At 39.9% G+C, this 20,810-nt stretch overlaps 1 protein-coding gene across 1 annotated transcript; it reads right to left on the bottom strand.

The window, feature by feature from the left end:
• Window positions 1-245: 245 nt before the first annotated feature.
• On the bottom strand, window positions 246-1,767 carry LOC121811644 (gibberellin 2-beta-dioxygenase-like). The gene is made up of 3 exons (XM_042212528.1): window positions 1,282-1,767; window positions 838-1,186; window positions 246-761 (listed from the first exon to the last, which is right to left on the bottom strand). Exons 1-3 carry the CDS (start codon window positions 1,683-1,685, stop codon window positions 504-506), a joined length of 1,011 nt encoding a protein of 336 aa, XP_042068462.1. The 5' UTR covers window positions 1,686-1,767; the 3' UTR covers window positions 246-503.
• Between the last annotated feature and the right edge of the window lie 19,043 nt (window positions 1,768-20,810).

The following is a 20,810-nucleotide window of genomic DNA, read 5'->3' as shown; positions in this document are numbered from 1 at the left end:
CTAAGTGGCCCACCGAACTGGATAGCGGCCACATTAAAGGCGTTACGACCATTAATTGCTCTTAGTTTTTTCAAGCAGAGATGACATATACTATGACAATTCCTCAATTAATACACCAGCAGCAGAACTGCTCAAAAAGAGGGAGTTGGATCCCCTGCGGTGCACAGCAGTGCTGTGCACCTCACACCACAATAAAAAAATATTTTTTTTTTTATTATTAAAAAATTATGTTGTGAGGTGCACACTGCAGGGGATCCAACTCCCAAAAAGAGGATGGTTGTTACTATTAAACACAAAACGAGAAGTTAGGTGATGAAATGAAACTCTTACAAAATTCAAAATGGAAAAAAAAAAAAAGAAAGATCCTATCTCCTAATCTCCACTTTTGCCCCAGTCAACCAACCTTGGGATTCCCAGGTTTTGACTCACTACACCATATATTAACTACCCTACTACTATTACTACAAAAGAAAAAAAAAATTAAAGAAAGAGAAAGAAAAGATCTATTGGTCAGCAAGAGCAGACTTCTCAAAAAAGCTCAACCTATTGTCACCCAACCTTGTCTTGTAGGCTGACTTCTTGTATTCAGACCATGTGAATTCCTTATACAAACTCTCCTCCCCTTCCTCCATCACTCCCTTTACCGGCGCTATCCTCTCCGTCAACGGCGGCCCTCCGAAGTATATCATCGACACCCTCGATTTCATACTGTCCGCCAACACTCTATGCTTCACGCTCTTTAGCCTCCCGTTGCTCATCACCTACAATTTCAATTTAATTAACTAAATCAATTTTCTATATTCGATCTAAGAATAAACATGATCTCTAGTGCAGTACCTGCAGTGAATCGCCAACGAGGAAGAAAAAGGTGGTGGGGTCAGGTGGGACGGAGTGCCACGTGGCGTCTGCGTTTCGGATTTGGAGGCCCGATGCATTGTTGGATCTCAAAACGGATATTATTTGCGGGTCGGTGTGTTCGCCGAAGCCGATGAGGCTCCGGCCGCTCAATGCCTGCAGCTCCGGGCAGGCCGGGTAGTGGTTCATCCGGAAGCACGAATCGCTCTTCTCGTCGCTGATCAGGCGGCTCAGCGCTTGCCTCGTCTCCATCTCCATTTCCTCCGCGATCATCTCTAGAACCTCGCACGTCATTTCCCGAACCGCCGATACATACTCGTTCGCCATCTCCCTGCGATTAATTGCATCGATTCCCCCAAATTAAACCCTCGATCGCCTCCATGCAATAGCGAATTTCGGAAATTGAGTGATGAATTAGTGAATTACCGTAGCGATTGGGAGATCCCCGGCGCGGCGGAGTTAGGGTTGCGGGAGGCGAGGTCGGGGTTGGTGGAGAAGAGGAGGTACTCGACCCAGCCGACGTCGCCGTTGGGGCCGATGACCTTGCTGCCGTAGCCGAAGGGGTTTGGGGGGCCGGATTTGGCCTTCTCCTGCGGCGGCAATTGGAAGAATTTCATGGCTTCGCCTTCCAATTTGGTGAGGAAATCCACGGAGATTCTGTGGTTGATCACTTTGAAGAAACCCAGCTCTTTGCAGGCTTCGACAATGAGGGTTTTGGCGCCGAATTGGGACAGGTCGACGGCGGGGATAGCGAGGGAATCCCCCGCCGCCTTGCATGTCTTGATCTGAGCGAGATTGCCGTCGACGATCGGCTGAGATAACACCACCATGTTTATGAGTTTTTAGAGAGAGAAAGAGAGGGATATAATTATTGTGAGGGAAGAAGGAAAGTGGTGGTGGTATATATATAAAGGGGGCGGAGGTGTAATGTAATGCATGGAGAGAAGGGGGGTGTTACAAACTAGATACTATAGAGAGACATCTGGCTTAGTGTAAGAGCTTTGGATTTTTTATATTTTCGAGAATGCATTGTCTATGAATAGTTATAAAGTTGGAAATAAACTTTTATCTTAAATAAGTGTGACTAAGAAAGTTGGGAAAAAGAAAGAAATGGGTCAAAAATAAGTGTAAGTGTTCACATTTCACATGAGGGGAACCAAGGTTTTCACTAACTCTTACCAAATCATCATTCCTTTTGGTTTAATTTTTGAATTAATTCATTTAATCGTTTTTAATGTGTGATGCAAGTCGGTGATTACTTTTTTGACTAGGTCTAAGATGGGACAATTACTAAGGTTAGTTTCAACCTAAATCTATGGGTTAATATAAGTACTTTAATTGGACCCGACTTTAGATGAAAGTTAGTACTCTCTCTGATGAGTCCGCGAATTGTTGATGTTAGTAAATGCAGGAAAATACAGATCACGACACAGAGAATTTTACGTGGTTCGATTTACTGAGGTAAATCTACGTCCACGGGGAGAAATGGGGGCAGGTTTGTATTGCTTGATCTGGAATTACAGCTTACAACACAGACTTGCTATATGGTATTTTTCTCTAGAGAGCTTCTCACCCCTTTCTATCAGATCTAAGTTCTATTTATACATTGAACTAAGATCGTGGCTTACATCATCACTCTAGGTCGTGGAGGTCGTGTAGGTCATGGCCTAAGATCGTGGCCTGAGTTGACGCCACGTGGTAGTGGGTGTGTTGGAAGTTGTGGAAATCCTGCATGGGTCCACTAACTCCTTGTTCGGTCGAAAACTGAGACCGAACTGCTTTGGTTGCCGATCTGAGAGTAGAGCTTGATGCCGACCTGAGAGCAGAGCTTGGTTGGCTTTTACCGAGCTGTAGGCTGAGGCCGAACTCTTTGGTAATGCCGAACTCGCAGAGCTTGATTGGTCGGCTTTTACCGAGCTGTAGGCTGAGGCCGAACTCTTTGGTAATGCCGAACTCATACTCTTCCTTGGGCTTTGGGCTGATGGGCCGTCATTGCTGTCGGGCTTGTTTAGTACGCACCCCATCACTACCCCCCCCGAAAGACGAAGTGAATCACTTCGGCGAAGCGAGTCACTTCGGCATTCTGGATAAAGGTACGGGGGAGGCTGACGTCAGGGGACGTGCCTTGCATGTGGCTGCATTAAATGCGACAGTAAAATCCGGCCGTTGAATCCTGAAAAGGTGGGATTCGAAACGGTGCGACGATTTTGAAATCTTCGCCGAATCTGATAAATACCTCCCTTCTTCATCATTGAAGCACTTTTGCGACTGCTTCTTCTGCACTCTATCTCCTTTGCGAAAATTCTCTCTCCGTTTTCAAGAACTTCTTCAGACTTTCTTCACCTTCAAAAAGTAAGAAAAATGTCTTCTTCTTCTTCGGAGTCGGGTAGCGGTAGGAAAGGGGATAAGGGGTCTCCTAGCCGGAAAGAATCCGGGGAGAAGACCGTAGAGCACTTTCACAGCGTCTTGAGTAAGGACACCGTGATATCTCTACACGAAAAATATCTTCTTCCCGGGGGGAAGGCGGTGGTTCCCGACGATGATCATAGGGCTAACGACCCGCCGGAGGGTTATGCCACCGTTTACGAAGCCTGCTTAGAATGCGGGCTTCGTTTCCCTCTTCCCCCACCTTTTGTAGAGCTTCTTGATTTTTTTCAACTCCCTTTAGGTCAGGTGACTCCGAACTCTTGGAGGCACTTATCGGCTTTTGCTGCCGAACTGCGTAGGCTAAATAAGGATCTGTCTCTGAGGGCAATCCTTAATTTTTTCCAGTTTAAAAGGAAGGGATCTTGGTTTTACTTGATCCCCTTACAGCCTTTTAGGGCCTTCTGCAAAACCAAGTGGCCGAAATGGCAAAACCGTTTCTTTTTTTATAATAGGACTTCGGCTCCGGGCTTTCCTTGGAGAAGGCCGAAGTCCGTGATTCCCCATCCTCGGTTAGAACCGTTGGCCGAGCTCGAGGGCGAGCTCAATAAGATTCCTATGATTAGGAAACAGTATTCGGAAACTGAGCTCGTCAAGGGCGACCTCGTGTTCAATATCTCGTCTTCGGACGAAGAGGCCGAGGGTGAGGATTTCTCTTTTATGCTTTACTGCTTTAGCGGCGAAAACTAACCTTGCTTTCTTGCTTTTTGGCAGTGTACATGCTGAATAAGGCTATCCGAAAGTCCTCCGGGCTTGAGGAGCCGGAGAAAGAGAAGGCTACCAGCTCGGCGCCTGATGCCGAGAAGAATCCGAAAAGGCAAAAGACCTCTTCGGGTCCAAAGAAGCCGGAGTCGACTTCGGCAAGTAGGAAGGGGAAGACCCAGAAGCCCCCGAGAGCGCCAGAGAAAGACGTGGTCTTGGCGCCTCCTTCGGAGCATATCTGTGAGCCATTTTTATGGCCCACGGACTTCGCCGAGGTGAATTGTCTTCTTGATTCTTTGGCTTGGCTTCTGTCCTGTATTTTTGGTGCCCTCTGTTGACTTTTTTCCTTATCCATTTTCAGAGGAACGATATGCTCTCCAAGCTCGTCGCCGTCGAACTCTCCAAAGCGTCCAACGACTATGCTGAGATGCAGAGGAAATTGGCGGCTGCTTGTCACCGGGCCGAGCAGGCCGAGGCAAACTTTGGGAAAGCCAGAGCTGCTAGGATTTCGGCCCAGGATGAAGCTCAGTTTGCCAAAAACCAGCTCGTCATCCAGCGAGAGCAGACGAAACGGAGTGATGCTGCCGCCGTGGTTGCCCAGGGGGAGGCTCTCCGTGTTTACACGGAGAAACTCTTTTTGAGCAGCCAGTTCTCGGCTTTTGTCGGTAGTCTGGTAAGGCTAATTGCCGATAAGGGCGAGCAGGGGGCCGACGTCGTGCTGCCTCTGTACAGCCGAGAGATAGCAGCTCGGCTTCAGAATCTGCCGCTCCTTGAGGAGCTCGCTTCATCCTCGGTCCTGCTTTCTGCAGACCGAGTCCGGAGTTGTCGAGCTGATCGGGACGAGAACCTGGAGGCTATCTTTGCCTCCGTGGGACCCGTTTCACCCGCTTCGACTTACAACGGAGAGGGTGAGGCCGAGCCGCTGGAGCTGGAGGCCGAAGTCGAGCGGGCCGGGCATCCGGAGAAGGAAGCCGATCAGGAGGCGGAGGCGAGGCCGGCAGGATGCGAGGCCGAGGCTGAGGTAGCTCAGGAGAAAGAAGCTGAACCAGACCAAGGAGCCGGAGACGAAGCTGGCGGAGTATGATTTCGTCTCCCTTCTCTTAGTCTAGTTTCTTCCTTGTACGGTGGCCTTGAAGCCCTCTTAGTGTAAAAAATTTTCCTTGTGAATGAAGAATTCTCTACACTTGTCTTCGTATAGCTTTTCGTACTCGCCTTTATTCCTGTTGTTTTTTACTATCTGCTCGGTACAGCTGCCGAACTAATATAGCTGCTTTGTACTCAAGGAGATGGAGATACTTCACTGGAAACGGCTGTACTCTTCGGCTTTAGACGAAGCTGAGAAAAGAGCTATAGCCGATCAGACGAAGAATGACGAGCTTCTGGCTCGTTTAGTGAAGCTGGATGCCGATAATAAGGACTTAGAGTCCGATAAGAATGATCTGGAGGCCGAGCTGAATACGACCATTGCTGAGAGGACTGCGTACGAGGATTACATCCGTGTGCGCGGGGGAATGACCATATCAGATGTTCAGAGTCGAGTTGACGAACTGTGGGAGGAATATAATGTACTTCGGAGGAACAATGCGCTGGAGAGCTCGGCTTGCCAACAAGTCGTGACATCATTGCGGCGCTGGGCCTCTCGGTACGACATAGTTCTTGCCCGGCGTCCCTCAATTGAGAGATTCCTCCGGCATTTCCCGCCAACAGATGCTAGTACTCCAGCTCAAACCTCTGATTCACTTGCTCAAAACCCTACTCCAAGTCAGCAACGAACTCAGGGACAACCGGAGACGTCAAGTCGAGGACGGACTGAAGTTCGCAGAGGAGCTGTGGTTATGAGTGAGCAAGATCGGCAAATGCTTCGTGAAGAGACTCTTCGCCGCCGAGGTGCTAGGGCTTCCCGGGCTCAGAGAAGAGGTGGCAGGTCGATTAGAGCATCTCGTCGACCTGCTTATTCTGCAGCTGCCTGGAACGCCCGAACTCAGCTTCACGAGGATTTTGTGAATAGATGGCTCAACTTTAGCAACCCTGGACAGTAGAATAGTCCTTTGTAATAGCGTAACGCCATCTTGTAGGGTAGCGGAGTTGTGTGCCGAACAAGATTTGAAAATGAAATTTTGTTTTTGTTTTCGCTTCTAACACTCTGTATTTACAGCTTAGCGAAAAAATTTCATCGTACTTGTCCTCGGTCTTATGAAGTAGACTTCTTTGACCGGACTTGTCTTTGGTCTGATGAAATAAACATCTTTGACCGGACTCGTCTTTGGTCTGATGAAATAAACATCTTTGACCGGACTCGTCTTTGGTCTGATGAAATAAATATCTTTGACCGGACTCGTCTTTGGTCTGATGAAATAAACATCTTTGACCGGACTCGTCTTTGGTCTGATGAAATAAATATCTTTGACCGGACTCGTCTTTGGTCTGATGAAATAAACATCTTTGACCGGACTCGTCTTTGGTCTGATGAAATAAATATCTTTGACCGGACTCGTCTTTGGTCTGATGAAATAAACATCTTTGACCGGACTCGTCTTTGGTCTGATGAAATAAACATCTTTGACCGGACTCGTCTTGTGTTCTAATTTGGCGATTTTTGTCGCCGGGATTGAACTTTCCCTTGTCCTAATTCGGCGAGTTTTATCGCGTGGATCGGACTTTCCCAGTTAACCGAAGTGGTCTTATGCAGTAAACCTCTTTGACTAGACATGGTCGTCCTCGGTCTTATGAGGTAAACTTCTTTGACCGAACTTGGTCGTCCTAATTCGGCGAGGTTTATCGCGTGGATCGGACTTTCCCTTGTCCTAATTCAGGCAAGTTTTATCGCGAGAATCGGACTTTCGTTGCAGTTCGTTTCAGACGAAGTGCTTGATTTTTAAGCCGAATTGTGGTCTTGTATCCTCTTTAGAAGCTTGGACTTCACAATCGTTGGCTTATTGCAGCTCGTTTCAGACGAACTGCTTGTTTAAGCTGAATTGTGGTCTTGTATCTTCTGTAGAAGCTTTGACTCACAATCGTTGGCTTGTTGCAGCTCGTTTCAGACGAACTGCTTGTTTAAGCTGAATTGTGGTCTTGTATCTTCTGTAGAAGCTTTGACTCACAATCGTTGGCTTATATATGTTCTAAGAAGGGGATCAGCCTTCGAAGAACAAGATACCTCAGTAACATTTGTAAGAGACGACACGCACCGAAACAGACAAAACACACAGACAAAACGCACAGAGACAAATAAAGACCAAGCAAACCAAAGAAAGCACATTGACCGGACTGTCTCTTACAAATGGAACTTTTTGAGGTTGGAAACGTACCATGTTCGGGGTACTTGTGCTCTTGACACGTGAGTCAATTTGTAAGACCCTTTGCCGAGGACTTCTGACACCTGATATGGACCTTCCCATGTGGGTTCGAGTTCGCCCAGCTTTTCTGCTCGGCTTACTTCGTTGTTTCTCAAGACGAGATCTCCCACTTGAAATTGCAGCTTCTTCACCCTTTGGTTGTAATACCGGGCTACTTGCTCCTTGTACTTGGCTGCTTTTATGCAGGCCAATTCTCTTCTTTCTTCGGCAAGATCTAGTTCGGCTCTCAGTCCGTCACCATTCATTTCTGAGGAGAAATTGAGTTCGGGGACTGGGTATGCCAATCTAAACCGGAATCACGGCTTCAGTGCCGTACACCATCGAGTTCGGCTCCGGTGTGACTTCGGTCATTCCGCCTGCCTCTGACTCCGGCTGCTGTGATTGCTATGCTTGATGGTGCCGAACTGATTGCTCGGCACTTTTAAGCGCAATCTGCGAACACACTTGCTCTTTTTTCGATCACCTCGGATGACCGCTATCTCTCCTTTGGTGGGGAAGGTGTTCGGCGAGGAAGCCTCTGATCGCTATGATCGGGCTTCTTTTTGTCTTCTCTAGATGAGCTGTCTAAAGACCGTTTTCGACGGTCTGCCTCATCGGCACGAGAAAACTTGTCCGCAATGTCCCACATCTCTTGAGCTGTTTGCGGACTGCATTCCACGAGCTTTCTGTAGAGAGCTCCGGGCAGGATTCCATTTTGGAATGCCGAAATGACAAGTAGATCATTGAGATTATCTACTTGTAGGCATTCCTTATGGAATCTCGTCAGGAAGTCGCTGATCTTTTCGTCGCGACCTTGACGTATAGAAAGCAGCTGAGCCGAAGTAATCCGGGCTTCCGCTTTCTGAAAGAACCTCCTGTGGAAAGCATCCATTAGATCTCGGTAGGATCTAATGCTGCCTTGGGGGAGGCTATCGAACCACCTTCTTGCGTTCCCGATAAGCAGTTCGGGAAACAGCTTGCACATGTGGACCTCGTTGAGACCCTGGTTCGCCATGTTATATTGATAGCGTCCCAAGAAATCATGAGGATCCACGAGTCCGTCATAGGTTATCGACGGAGTTCGGTAGTTCTGTGGTAGGGAAGTTCGGGTAATATCGTCCGAGAACGGAGTCCTCAATGCTCCGTACATGGCGAACCCGACATTTCTTCGGTATGGAGGAGATGGAGTTCTCCTGTGATTCCGGTACCGAGGATTCTTTCTTCTGGAAGACATGACACTACTGCGGTAGTGACTGTCTCGTATGGAGGGAGAGGGAGAATCCGCCGTTTTCGCCTCCGGCTGCTTTTGGCTTCTCTGCAGGAAGGTTAAGAATTCCTCCTGCTTTTCAGCCAAAAACAGCTTGACAGCCTCGTTCAAATCGGGCTGCTGGGAAGACTCGGTGTGACGGCTTTTGGAGCGGCTTGTTCCTCCGCCATGAGAACTGGTGGTGGATTTATCCCTAGGCTGTTTTCCAGACCTATGGGGTGGATTGGCTTCCTCCTGGTTCTCACGGGCAGGAATACGGGTACTCTGCGATCTGGTATGCATTTTTTGGGTTGAAAAAATGGTCAAAAATTCGCTTTATCACAAATTTGGTTCTCTGCTTCCCACAGACGGCGCCAGTGATGAGTCCGCGAATTGTTGATGTTAGTAAATGCAGGAAAATACAGATCACGACACAGAGAATTTTACGTGGTTCGATTTACTGAGGTAAATCTACGTCCACGGGGAGAAATGGGGGCAGGTTTGTATTGCTTGATCTGGAATTACAGCTTACAACACAGACTTGCTATATGGTATTTTTCTCTAGAGAGCTTCTCACCCCTTTCTATCAGATCTAAGTTCTATTTATACATTGAACTAAGATCGTGGCTTACATCATCACTCTAGGTCGTGGAGGTCGTGTAGGTCATGGCCTAAGATCGTGGCCTGAGTTGACGCCACGTGGTAGTGGGTGTGTTGGAAGTTGTGGAAATCCTGCATGGGTCCACTAACTCCTTGTTCGGTCGAAAACTGAGACCGAACTGCTTTGGTTGCCGATCTGAGAGTAGAGCTTGATGCCGACCTGAGAGCAGAGCTTGGTTGGCTTTTACCGAGCTGTAGGCTGAGGCCGAACTCTTTGGTAATGCCGAACTCGCAGAGCTTGATTGGTCGGCTTTTACCGAGCTGTAGGCTGAGGCCGAACTCTTTGGTAATGCCGAACTCATACTCTTCCTTGGGCTTTGGGCTGATGGGCCGTCATTGCTGTCGGGCTTGTTTAGTACGCACCCCATCACTCTCCATCTCACATGAATAGAGATATATATCTAAAATGATAGGTGCAGAATTGATAAAATATGAGGCAAGTAGAAAGTAGAAAATTATTGAAATATATAAGTTCAATGAGAAGTTATCACAAATAGAAGTGGATATTTTTATGAAATATATCAAAATAAAAAGAGTCTGTATTTTTAATAGGGTGAAATTGTAAATTTCAAGTAAACTTGCAAGCATTTAACATATCTTAGAAACAATATTAAGGAAAAATAAAATAATTTTCTCCCAAAGTGCACTCTTTGTCATAGTAGTGTATCTTCAAATGAGTACTCTTATGCACATTTACCTTATTTTTATTTTTCAGTTTCTGTATTACGGAGTAACTTACAACTTTATCGCACATTACCCATCATTATATTGTTTCGATAATTTTCTATATTTTGGTATTAAGAGGCATGACTTATGAACTCGGTAAGGACCGAAGACAATTTTAAATCATTTTCACAAATTTTAAAGTAAAAATAGCAGATTAGAGAATATAATTGGTATGAATTTAGTCCGCGTGACTCTCTTTCCTGTGTCCGCTCATATTAACAATACTCCATATTAAATGCACTATTTGACATCAAATTATACTTTTCCACTTATCAATATAGTATTATATATTGATATTTTATTAAAATTGTGTCGTCTTCAGTATTGCACAATCGTCATTAATTTAGTTTTTTTTTAAATAAAGAAAAACAAATAATTGAAATGTGCTTTTTGGAACAACTAATCAAGTGTGAAATCCGAGCAGAAAGCTTTATGTCATCTTTTAAATCACACACCGAGCATATATACTACCTAAATTAAACAATTCGATAGTGTTTTTTGATTCGTTACCCATAGATTTATCATTTTAGTTTAGTATTGTCTATTATTATCGTCCTATATTAATATTGTATACTACGTATATTTTAAATGTAATTATCTAATTATTAATTCGATTAAATAAAGCAATTAGTTTTAAAACCTAGCTCCTCTAGTTATGCGGATTGACTTGTTTTTATAATGAACTTAAAATAATAATTTTTAATTATTAAATAAATCAATTAGTTTTAAATTTCAATTATTATTACGATTATATAACTATATTTTCTTATTTCAACCTATAAGTTTACAATATTTTTGGTGGGTAATTCGTTGGCACTAATATTTCCTACTCCAACCAATGGAAAAGCAGATTATGAGTAGCAAAATAAAAATTCTATTGATCAACACAAATAAAATTAATGGTAGTATTAACTTTTATAAACATTGCAGTTGCATGGCCGGTCGGAAATGGTCATCCTCGGCTAACATATTTTAATATGTTTACTTATTAATTACTAAATTTTTGGCTATTAACCACTTATTTATAATACCAGTCAGCCAAACAAAGCTGTCCTCGACCTTAATTAATTAAATTTCTAATTTGGGTTTAGAATATGTCTTCATTTCGAATTGGCGGATCACTTGGGAAACGGCGGTTTAATTAATTAGTTAATTAAATAATCCTACCTAATTAAACTGTAATTAATTAATTATTGCAGTTTATTTTACAATAGTTGTTATCACGCAACATGGGCAGATCATGGTAGTAATATTTAAAAATTAAAAAAGTAGTTGTTAAAGAGTTCATCGGTCAAAATGCCTATTTCATTCAGCTTACTGAAAAAATTATGTTTCGACACAAATTCGATGTCAGAGAGACCAACCTTCCGACAACAACGATTGATGGTAGAAGGTGATCTTCCACTCCTTAATGTTTTTCCCTAGTCTTTCAACATTTTATATTGCAATTCTTTGCCTATAATCCTTCCCTCCGCCAATAATATTCTTTTTCAGCAAAAAAGGCAATTACGTCGCCTTGATGGGTCCCCACACTTCGGTCCGACAAGCTCATTGCAGCAAGATCTGTCACTCCATTGTCAACTGCGATACGCCCATGCGGGCGCAATAATATTCATTTTCAATATTATTTCAGTATGTTAATATGAGTCTTATCTTATTTTTAATATAAATAATATGTAGTCATCAAATTTCATTAACTTATCTGAAACGTATTTTATAATAAATTAATACTACTATATATAAAAGCAAATATATATAGTCCATTTCAATAGCTTTATCATCTAACATTTCTTAAAACCTGTGACGAAAAAAGTGTACTAAGAACAAAAAACAGATAAGGACACTTTTTAATAGCTTTTTAATGCTATTAAGAATGCTAATTTGTTTTGTATCGTAATAGCAAAATGCATAAAATAGAACTATCGAACGATGATCTTATACGAAACGTATATATCTCCTCTTCAATTATTTTGCTAAAATAGAACTATCGAACGATGATCTTATACGAAACGTATATATCTCCTCTTCAATTCATCAATATTAGAATCCTCGTTTTGTGACGGAAATATTTTCTTTGTCCAGTTAACCTTACAATTAATTATAATTTCACAGCAATGATGTGACGACAAAGTACAAATCTTTTCCATCATATTCAATTATTTACATGTTAAAGTCATTAAACACCCTGATATTTTGATATTTTGAACTTAGAGCATCCACATCCGTGCTCTTGCCAACGAGCACGGATGTGGGTCCAGACCCACTTTTATTACTTTTTTAGTCACTGCTCTTAGGCAAGAGCACAACACCCACATCCGTGTTCTTCCACAAAGACAAGCTCAAAAGTCCCACCATTCTATTATTCAATTTAAATAAAAACATTTTCACAAAATTAAAATGCATTAAAAATACCCGAAATAATATTATAAATTACAAAATAATTAAAAATTACATAATTAAAATTCTAAAAATTAAAAATTACATAATTAAAATCCTAAAAATTAAAAATTACATAATTAAACACCTAAAAATAAAAATTACATGATTAAACTCCTAAAAAATAAAAATTACATAATTAAAGGCTAAAAATACCCCCGTGGAAGACTATTCATCCGGCTCTACCCCCAATGTTCTTTGGAGACCCTGTGTCATTGCCACATGCGATCGAAGTTGCTCGGGGGTCATAGTTGACCTATCGGCCACATTGAGTTGGGCCAAAATCCCCCACAACGAGTTGGTGGGGGTTGAGGTGGCACAAAGGGAGCGGGAGCGGGATTGGGGGCAGATGGAGTCGCGGCGCGACGGCGGTTGGTCGTCGATTTCTTCATTCCTTGCGGCCGGCGTTGGGAACTACTCGGGCCGGCGTCGGGGCTACCCAAGTTAGCTCCGGCGAGCTGGGTGGACACCTCATCAGAGCCGGCGTCGGATAAGGATACCGACCTCGACCGTTTTCCGGAGGAGCTAGAGGAGGATGATACGTCTCCCCTATACTTCGGATGCACACGCACCTCCTGCCAAACATTGAGGTACTTGAACGGTTTGTAGTGTTGGGATTGGTAGGTCGCCAACCGCTCTTCCTGGAGGTAATACCCCTGTAACTTTTGGATTTTTTCGTTGGGTCTGTATATGGCATTGCGCACCATACTCTCGTTGCACTCGATTGTTCCAGTCGGCCGGTTTTCATTGTACCGGCAACAGATGCGCCACCAAAAATGGTCCCCGGATTGGTTCGTGCCAATCACCGGATCTTCGGATATAGACAAAAATGCTTTGAATAATTGCTCCGTCCCCCCCGGAGTGTACGGGGTGCGGACACCACAAGTAGGAAGAGGTGGAATTTGAGAGCCGCCGCTCCCTCTCGCTCTAGGTACGGGTGGTTCGGGTGCCCACCCGTATTGCCCATCGGGGGCATCTTGGTCGTCGACCAGGTAAGGCAGGTAGCCACCCGGAGCTTGCGAACTTTGGGATTGAGCAGGGGCCGAAAATTCCATTTCCGGACTAGGAAATGGTTGTGAACCAAACCATTCGGGGTTCCAACCGTGGGAGCCGGAGGGGTGATCGTCGGAGCCGGACATTTTTTTGTTGTAAGAGTGAAAGAAAGATTGAGAATTGTAAGAATGGAAACGAGAGAATTTAGATGAGAATTGTGTAGTGTGGTGTGAAATTCTTTTTGTGGAAGTGGGGTATTTATAGATGAAAATGTGTATTTTTGGGGAAAAAAATTTGAAAAATAAATTAAAAGTGGGGAGAAAACGGATATAATTTTTTGGGAAGTGGAAAAATATATATTTTTTATTTTTAATCGGATTTTTTTTAAATTCAAATCCGATTTTTTTAAAAAATTTTGAATTTGCCAACGGCATTGTCGTTGCCCAATCAGGAGCTGCCACGTCAGCTGCTCGCTGGCACAGACGTGCTCTTAGCTAAGAGTAGCGCTGCACCAGCGGCAAGAGCGCAGCGGCGAGCAGCGTTCCGCCGCGCCGCTGGCACGGACGGACGGACGCCGTGTCCGACCGCTGCGGATGCTCCTATTGATCAAATGAATATTTGATTAAACAAATATAGATCTTAATTTGCACTTAAGTATAATTAACTTTATTAGAATAACACCATTCGTTTAATTTCTAACTATTGAAAATGACTAAAACAGTAAATTAAAGAATTTGTAAAAATCCACTTGTAAAAAATACTCCATGCTATTAAATATTTTAAGTTGTAAAAAATACTCCATGCTATTAAATATTATAAGTTATTTTAGAATGTTCAAATTTGTCCAACATTTCATACTTAAGCTCATTGGGCTTTTACTATATCTGGTATATCTGGTAAATAGGTTAATGTTCCACTCATATTTCATTATTAAATTAATAATTTTATATACTTCTATAAAATAGATACTCGCATTCTATTTAATTTTGTATACTCACATTTTCTTCACATTACTTCAAATTCATGTTAATCATCAATGAGATCATTAATGGAAAACTTTTCGTTAGTCATATAAAATTTGATCAAATTCCGATTAGACACCTAACGTTTGAAAATAAAATATTAAATCACAATGCTTTAATTGTTTTTAATGATCTCATATATGTACAAAGCAATGTCCTTTTGTTATAGTTTCTTTTGTTTTCTTTTACTTTCATTTTAATAAAATAATGTGTCTTTTAAGGATGACTAAAATAAGTTGTTTTGCCATGAATGATAAAAATTAAGAAAAAAATGAAATTATGAAATGACTATTACGCAGTATTTATCTGATAACATTTTGATTTGAAATTGAACCCTGCAAGTTATATATGTGGTCCAGCCACTGTTGGAAAGGAAAGACAGGGTCAATTAATTGCAGCAAAAAAGGCGATTCCGTCGCCTTGGCGGCTCCCACACTCCGACCGGATACTATGTGAGGGGATTCAATCAGGGTACGCAGTAGCCCGTTAAAGAGGAGGCCTTAACCCACTGGCTACCAGAAGCTCATCTCCCAAGGTCTCACACTTATGCCTGAGAGATAGAAGCAACTACACGTGTAGTGGGATTTGAACCCAGGCTCATTGCAATAAGATCTGCCCCTTCGTTGCCAACTGCGATGCCCCTGCGGGCGGCAGAGTCAATAAATCATTCAATGTTTAGATTCAGTTAAACACAACACTCCACATTAGAGTAATTCACAGAAACAGTAAGTAAAATAACACTCCTAAGAAAACCGATGTATATATCCACTAGTCTTGCCGATAAAATGCATCCTAGAAAAGGAAAAAATCATATGTTTCATAAGTTTGTTTTTGTCCTAACCACAGCTAGGTTCGGCAGCAACATACATAATCTGGGGGATCCACCTAAATCCAACACAGTTAGATGCTAACAAGATAAGAGTGATAAGACATAATCACATACTATTATACATTATTGGTATTTAGGCGATATTTAATAGTAGTATTTTTCTTCTCTGTCAGCATATACTTGGTGAGATGCTCATGCTCATCGAATATTTAAATCAAGTTTGTAGAGATGCCTCTTACAACATTCATAACTCTAAGCCACAAATGAAGTTATACCTATATTTTTGGGTTCCAACCTCACAACAAGTAACAACCATAAACCACGGCATAAAGTCTGTGGAGATGCACAATTGGTAAAATAAGAAAGATATAGAAACAAAAAGTAATTGGAACAGTTACCAAAAATAGAAGGGGGCTATTTTTATGGAACGGATCAAAATAAAAAAAAATGTCCAAATTTTTATAAGACGGAGAGAGTAGTAACTCTCTGCTCATTCTTTGTGGTTCGTTCATTTTGCGACAGTTAACAAAAAAAATGGTCTTATTCACATACACTAATTTTTAAATTCATCCTTATTTTATACTCCATTCTGTTCTAAGTTAATTGATGTAGTTATTGTCGGTAAGAAATTTTAAAAATTAGTGTTTAGTTAATGTGTCTAAGTATAGAGAAAATAAATAATGAAATAGTCTAGTGACAAAATAGATGATTGAAAAAAATGTAAGAGAGATTAAAAGAGTTGATTTTTCCAAAAGAAAATGCAGCTCATTGAACAGAGATATTCCAGAAATGAATACAAATTAATTCAATTAGGACAAATTAATCTCTAACTTCATTTTTGTTTACAGAGATATTGTAATCAAAATTAAAAAAATAGTTTATAAAATTAAATAAAAATAAAACAATTTAACAAATACAAATTATCCTATAATGCCTATCCAAATAAATTATACAAATTAAATAAGATAAATAACAAGAAAATAATGTAATGGAAAAATAGAGTAAAAGAAATGATAGAATAGAAAATGTGAAAAAGAAATGGGCGTTGCACCACAAATCCAAGACATGGTTGTTAGCCCAACATTCTCCCCTTATAGCCAACAACCTGCGCGCCTTACCGTCGGTCGATAGGATTTTTCTACTGTGGATGCCCTTAGACCAACATCCTCCCCTTAAAGCCAACAACCTGCACGCCTTACTGTCGGTCAATAGGATTTCTCTACTGTGGATGCCCTTAGACGCAATTTAACACCTTTCTTAATATACTACTATTGGAAGATATTGGATGGAGTTTGTATGTTGTAAAAAAAATACAATGAGCTTTCATTGTCGAAAACTTTTTAAGAACATGGCAACAATATTATTGTCTCTTACCTTATAAGTGGTGAGTGCCTAAGTAGTGCCTGTCATCAATATTGTAACGAATGCCATGAGAATGATTGCACCAAAGAAATGGCTATAAATGCTTTGCACTAGTCAACGAGTTTTCTGATTTTGATACTCAATTTGTATATATGCACAACGACATCTGACTTCTTGCAAATTATATCCTACTATTTGATTCTTGAAAAAATGAATGCCAACACCAACTCTATTACTCCAATCCAACTTACGTTTCTATCATAAAAATGAGCCGACTTCATAAATACTCTATTCGTCTTGTTCTAAGTGTGTCATTTTTTTATTTTAATCTCTCTACACTTAATGCATTATACAACACATTATAAAATCTCATAAAAAAATTTGAAGTACTTTGAATGGGACTGAAAATTCTGAATTCAGCATATATATGTTGTGGGATTAATGAATAGGATATCCATCATTTTCAAAATTTGAATTCTTAATTATCTTAATCTATTTAAATTTATAATAATAGACGATTTAAAATATTTGAACATTACATAATTTATCAGAGAATTAAAATGTTACCCATCACTACTTAATGGCTGTTGCAAAGGTGATTCTTCATTGTATTTTTACCTTCTGATTTGCTGCTTTTATTTCATCTGTGAGTATTGGGTTTGTTGTTTCTTATAGTCCGATCTTGTTGGTTTGGGTATCTGTTATGCTTGTATCATGAGTTTTGCTTTTTGTTAGTTTCTACTTCCTTAGCTTGCATTAATCTTTTTTTTTACCGTTGACCGGATTGATCTTGATTTGTTCATTCATTTTACATGTGGTATGAATATTTATTTTATTGAAAATAAATTATTATGTTAACCATGAAAATATTGTCATGACTGCACATATCCAAATTGAGTAAATTTTACAGAGTGGTAAAAGATTCAAAAATTCTTTTTATGGAAAAAGATCTTAGTTGTCTTACGAAAGTTTTATTTGTGCTGCATTAATTTCCGACATTTAGGGGGTGTTCGGTTGGCAAGATTAAATCTCATGATTAAATATGTATAATGTTTTGTTAATAAGATTGAACCCTTCAACTTAATTCTAGATAGATAGTCTCATGATAATTAGTCATAGCCTCCCCCTCCAACTAAAATAATCTCACAACTTAATCTTAGATGGATAGTCTCATAATATTAGTCATGACAACCGAACGCCACTTTAGGGTCATTTCAAATTACCAAAGATTGCTATCTCTCATATGTAGGGAAAAGTTAATTACTCCCTCGGTCCCATAGAAATATGTCATATTTTCTTTTTCGTCCGTCCCATAAAAATAGTCCATATCTATTTATGGTAACCTTTTTTTCTTCTTCCCTTTTACTTTATCATTTATGGTCCCACCATCTACTACTTAATTTCAACTACTTTTTATCCTTCTCTTTTACTTTATCAATGATACACTTCTCTTTTACTTTATCAATTATACATTAAAATAAGTGTCAACCTTAAAGGGTCTATTTCTATGCGACGGAGGGAGTATAATACTATAGATGTATTGAACATGTGAAGTTTTACAGTGGGCCTCCTCTCTCGTTAATAGGTAGGCCCAAAATTCTCAGTGGTTGTTAGTAATTTTTTAAATACATTATTGATTGATTTGATGTCGTCGTGTAGTTACTTTGGGCAATAAAAGTAATCCACTAGTTTAGATTTGGCCCACTAAAATTTCCAAAACGTGAAATCACATTTATCAATTTGATCGGTTGGTACGGAACATTGTTTTTATTCAAATTTGGTAACTTCAAAACTCCTCCATGACGAAAAAGAATAATGACATTGGCACGTTTAATAAACTACTATACATTTCAACTAAATAGATAATGATTACTATATGTATCATATTTCGGATAGAAAGATAATGATTAGTAAATAGTTGTGATCAACTACTAACTATCTTAAATGGCTAACTAATTCATGAACGCAATATATTAAAAATGTCAATACATAATTTTATTGACATTTCAATATATTGTATTGACATTTTAATGTAATCGTGCTGCGTCGATGAGTTAACAACTTAAAAAAGTTTGTTGACATTTCAATATATTGTATTAACATTTTAATGTAATCGTGCTGCGTCGATGAGTTAGCAACTTAAAAAAGTTAGCAGTATAACACATCCCCCTACATGTATTATTGTTTGTGTTTAGTTATATTATACGGAGTACATAATAGTTAATGTGTTTGATACTTTTATAAATAGTATAATCTATGTATTATTCTTTGTGTTATTTACATTATACTAGTACGAAGTAGTATTAGTTAAGGTGTTTGATTCTTTAATTAAAAATTCGGCTTCTCTTAAATTAACACTACAAAAAAAAGAATGATTTATCAACACTAAAGAGTGCTACGGTGATGAGATGTTCGACAAAATGACCGTAGTCCGCCGCTAAAAATGTTGGCTTCCCAGACAAAAATAAAATGGATCATTCCTTAAAACTAACATGCATAAAAATAACACTAGACGTTCCTAATTATATATATTCCCTTCATCCCATATTATGCATTTCGGTTTCTATTTTGGTCTGTCTCACACTTATTAATTGTTCCATTTTGTTTTTATTACCCCCTCCGTCCTTGAAAAATATGAATTATTTCATTTTTTAACCCGTCCTTTTTTATATTTTAGTCACATTGCCTAAAAGAAATGCTCTAAAATGGGTCGGAGGAGTACATATTTTCATAAAAAAAAAGGTTAAAAGCATAGGTCATACGGCAATATAAAAAAAATAAATTTCTAAAACTCATTAAAATAGTAACAATGTAAAACAAGAAAACACAAAGTTTTAGTATGGTAAAGGAAGAAAGGAAGTGCATGAGGTGGAGAAGTGAGCATGCATGGTGTCCAGGTGTGCATTGAGATAGACAGGTGGGCACGCACGTCAACTCTACAAATTTGTTAGAATCGAATGAAATATTGAACACAACTCCTCCAACAAGCACACGTCAATTTATGATCTAAATGAATTTGTTATGTAGCTGGATCTGCATCGAATGTGCTGCAATTCTGTGAGAATGTAGTTAGGCACAGAGATTTATGAGATGATGCCTTACATATATGTATGTGTATATGCAATGCATCACGTGGAGCAGCCGTGTTTATTGGGTGAGTCCACATGATTTCACATATGGTCTGCGCGTGACATCTCTTTCTCTTTTTCTCTCTCTCTCTGGTGGTGCAATTGCAGAGGAAGAAGACAGACAGTGAGTTGGTTGTTTCACTTTCTTACACTACGCCAAGTTCCAACCTTTTCATTATTTTATATTGGATATCTTTTTTGCATACATTACTTATTTTTGTCATGTTGACTAAATAAATTAATGTCTATTGTTTTTTGGATTTAGAGGCGAGAGATATTTAGATTTGTAGCTTAGTCAAGCATTTGGATCGGATGTATCATCTCTCTACTAGCTAGATTGATGCAGTTCCAGCGTACAAAATTTGGAGGCTAAGCAAAAATATTTTTTTTTAATTTCATTTTTTTTCGTAGTGTAGTTAATATCACTATGAATACAGTCAATTTATACACATTCAATATTGTGCTTTTTGTCATTTAGTTACGCCAATTAATTGTGGACGTATATTTATTTTTTGGATTAACATGGGCCTGTAGTGGTGGATCTTGGAAAGCTACGCTAAGTAATATGCACTGATTCGTATAAATTTAATTTTGAATGGTTTGAAGTTGAGGTAGCCCATTCCGTTGCAGACAATATGATGATGTGTGTATGAGAATGTAAAGGCCAGATATATTCACGTGATGAACCTCTTTCTATTGGCCCAATGCCAATTTGACCATGACATGGGAACCTTACCGAAATCACGATATCGTATACTTTACCGTAAATTCGGTATGCGAAAAAATCATACATTTTTCCTACCAAAATTTTCGGTATACCTTATTTTCGGTATGGAGAATTTTCATACCGATATCGTACCTCATTTTTGGTATGCCGTACCAAAGTTCGGTATACCATACTTTTGCGGTATACCTTACTTTCAATATCAATGAAAATTGAATATTTGAGTTTTTATAATACTATTTATATTTTATAGTATATTTTAAATACTAGTATATTTTATTCATATTATATTATATTTCACAATAAATTTTATAATTTTAAAATATATAAAATACTTAATATATTATTATATTCATATTTTACGGTAT

The sequence above is a fragment of the Salvia splendens genome, chromosome 7 (genome assembly GCF_004379255.2).
Source record: "Salvia splendens isolate huo1 chromosome 7, SspV2, whole genome shotgun sequence".
In the NCBI taxonomy this organism is placed as follows: Eukaryota; Viridiplantae; Streptophyta; class Magnoliopsida; order Lamiales; family Lamiaceae; genus Salvia; species Salvia splendens.
The sequence above is the reverse complement of the archived record's forward strand: the minus strand, read 5'-3'. Positions and strand labels throughout refer to the sequence as shown.

What these genes read in the sequence shown, in the direction of transcription:
- LOC121811644 (XM_042212528.1), bottom strand. Translation starts at nt 1,685, where the DNA reads ATGGTGGTGTTATCTCAGCCGATCGTCGACGGCAATCTCGCTCAGATC. An exon ending in GGGATCTCCCAATCGCTACG is followed by an intron (nt 1,187 to 1,281) that starts GTAATTCACTAA and finishes AATTAATCGCAG; the next exon opens with GGAGATGGCGAACGAGTATG. An exon ending in TCGTTGGCGATTCACTGCAG is followed by an intron (nt 762 to 837) that starts GTACTGCACTAG and finishes TTGAAATTGTAG; the next exon opens with GTGATGAGCAACGGGAGGCT.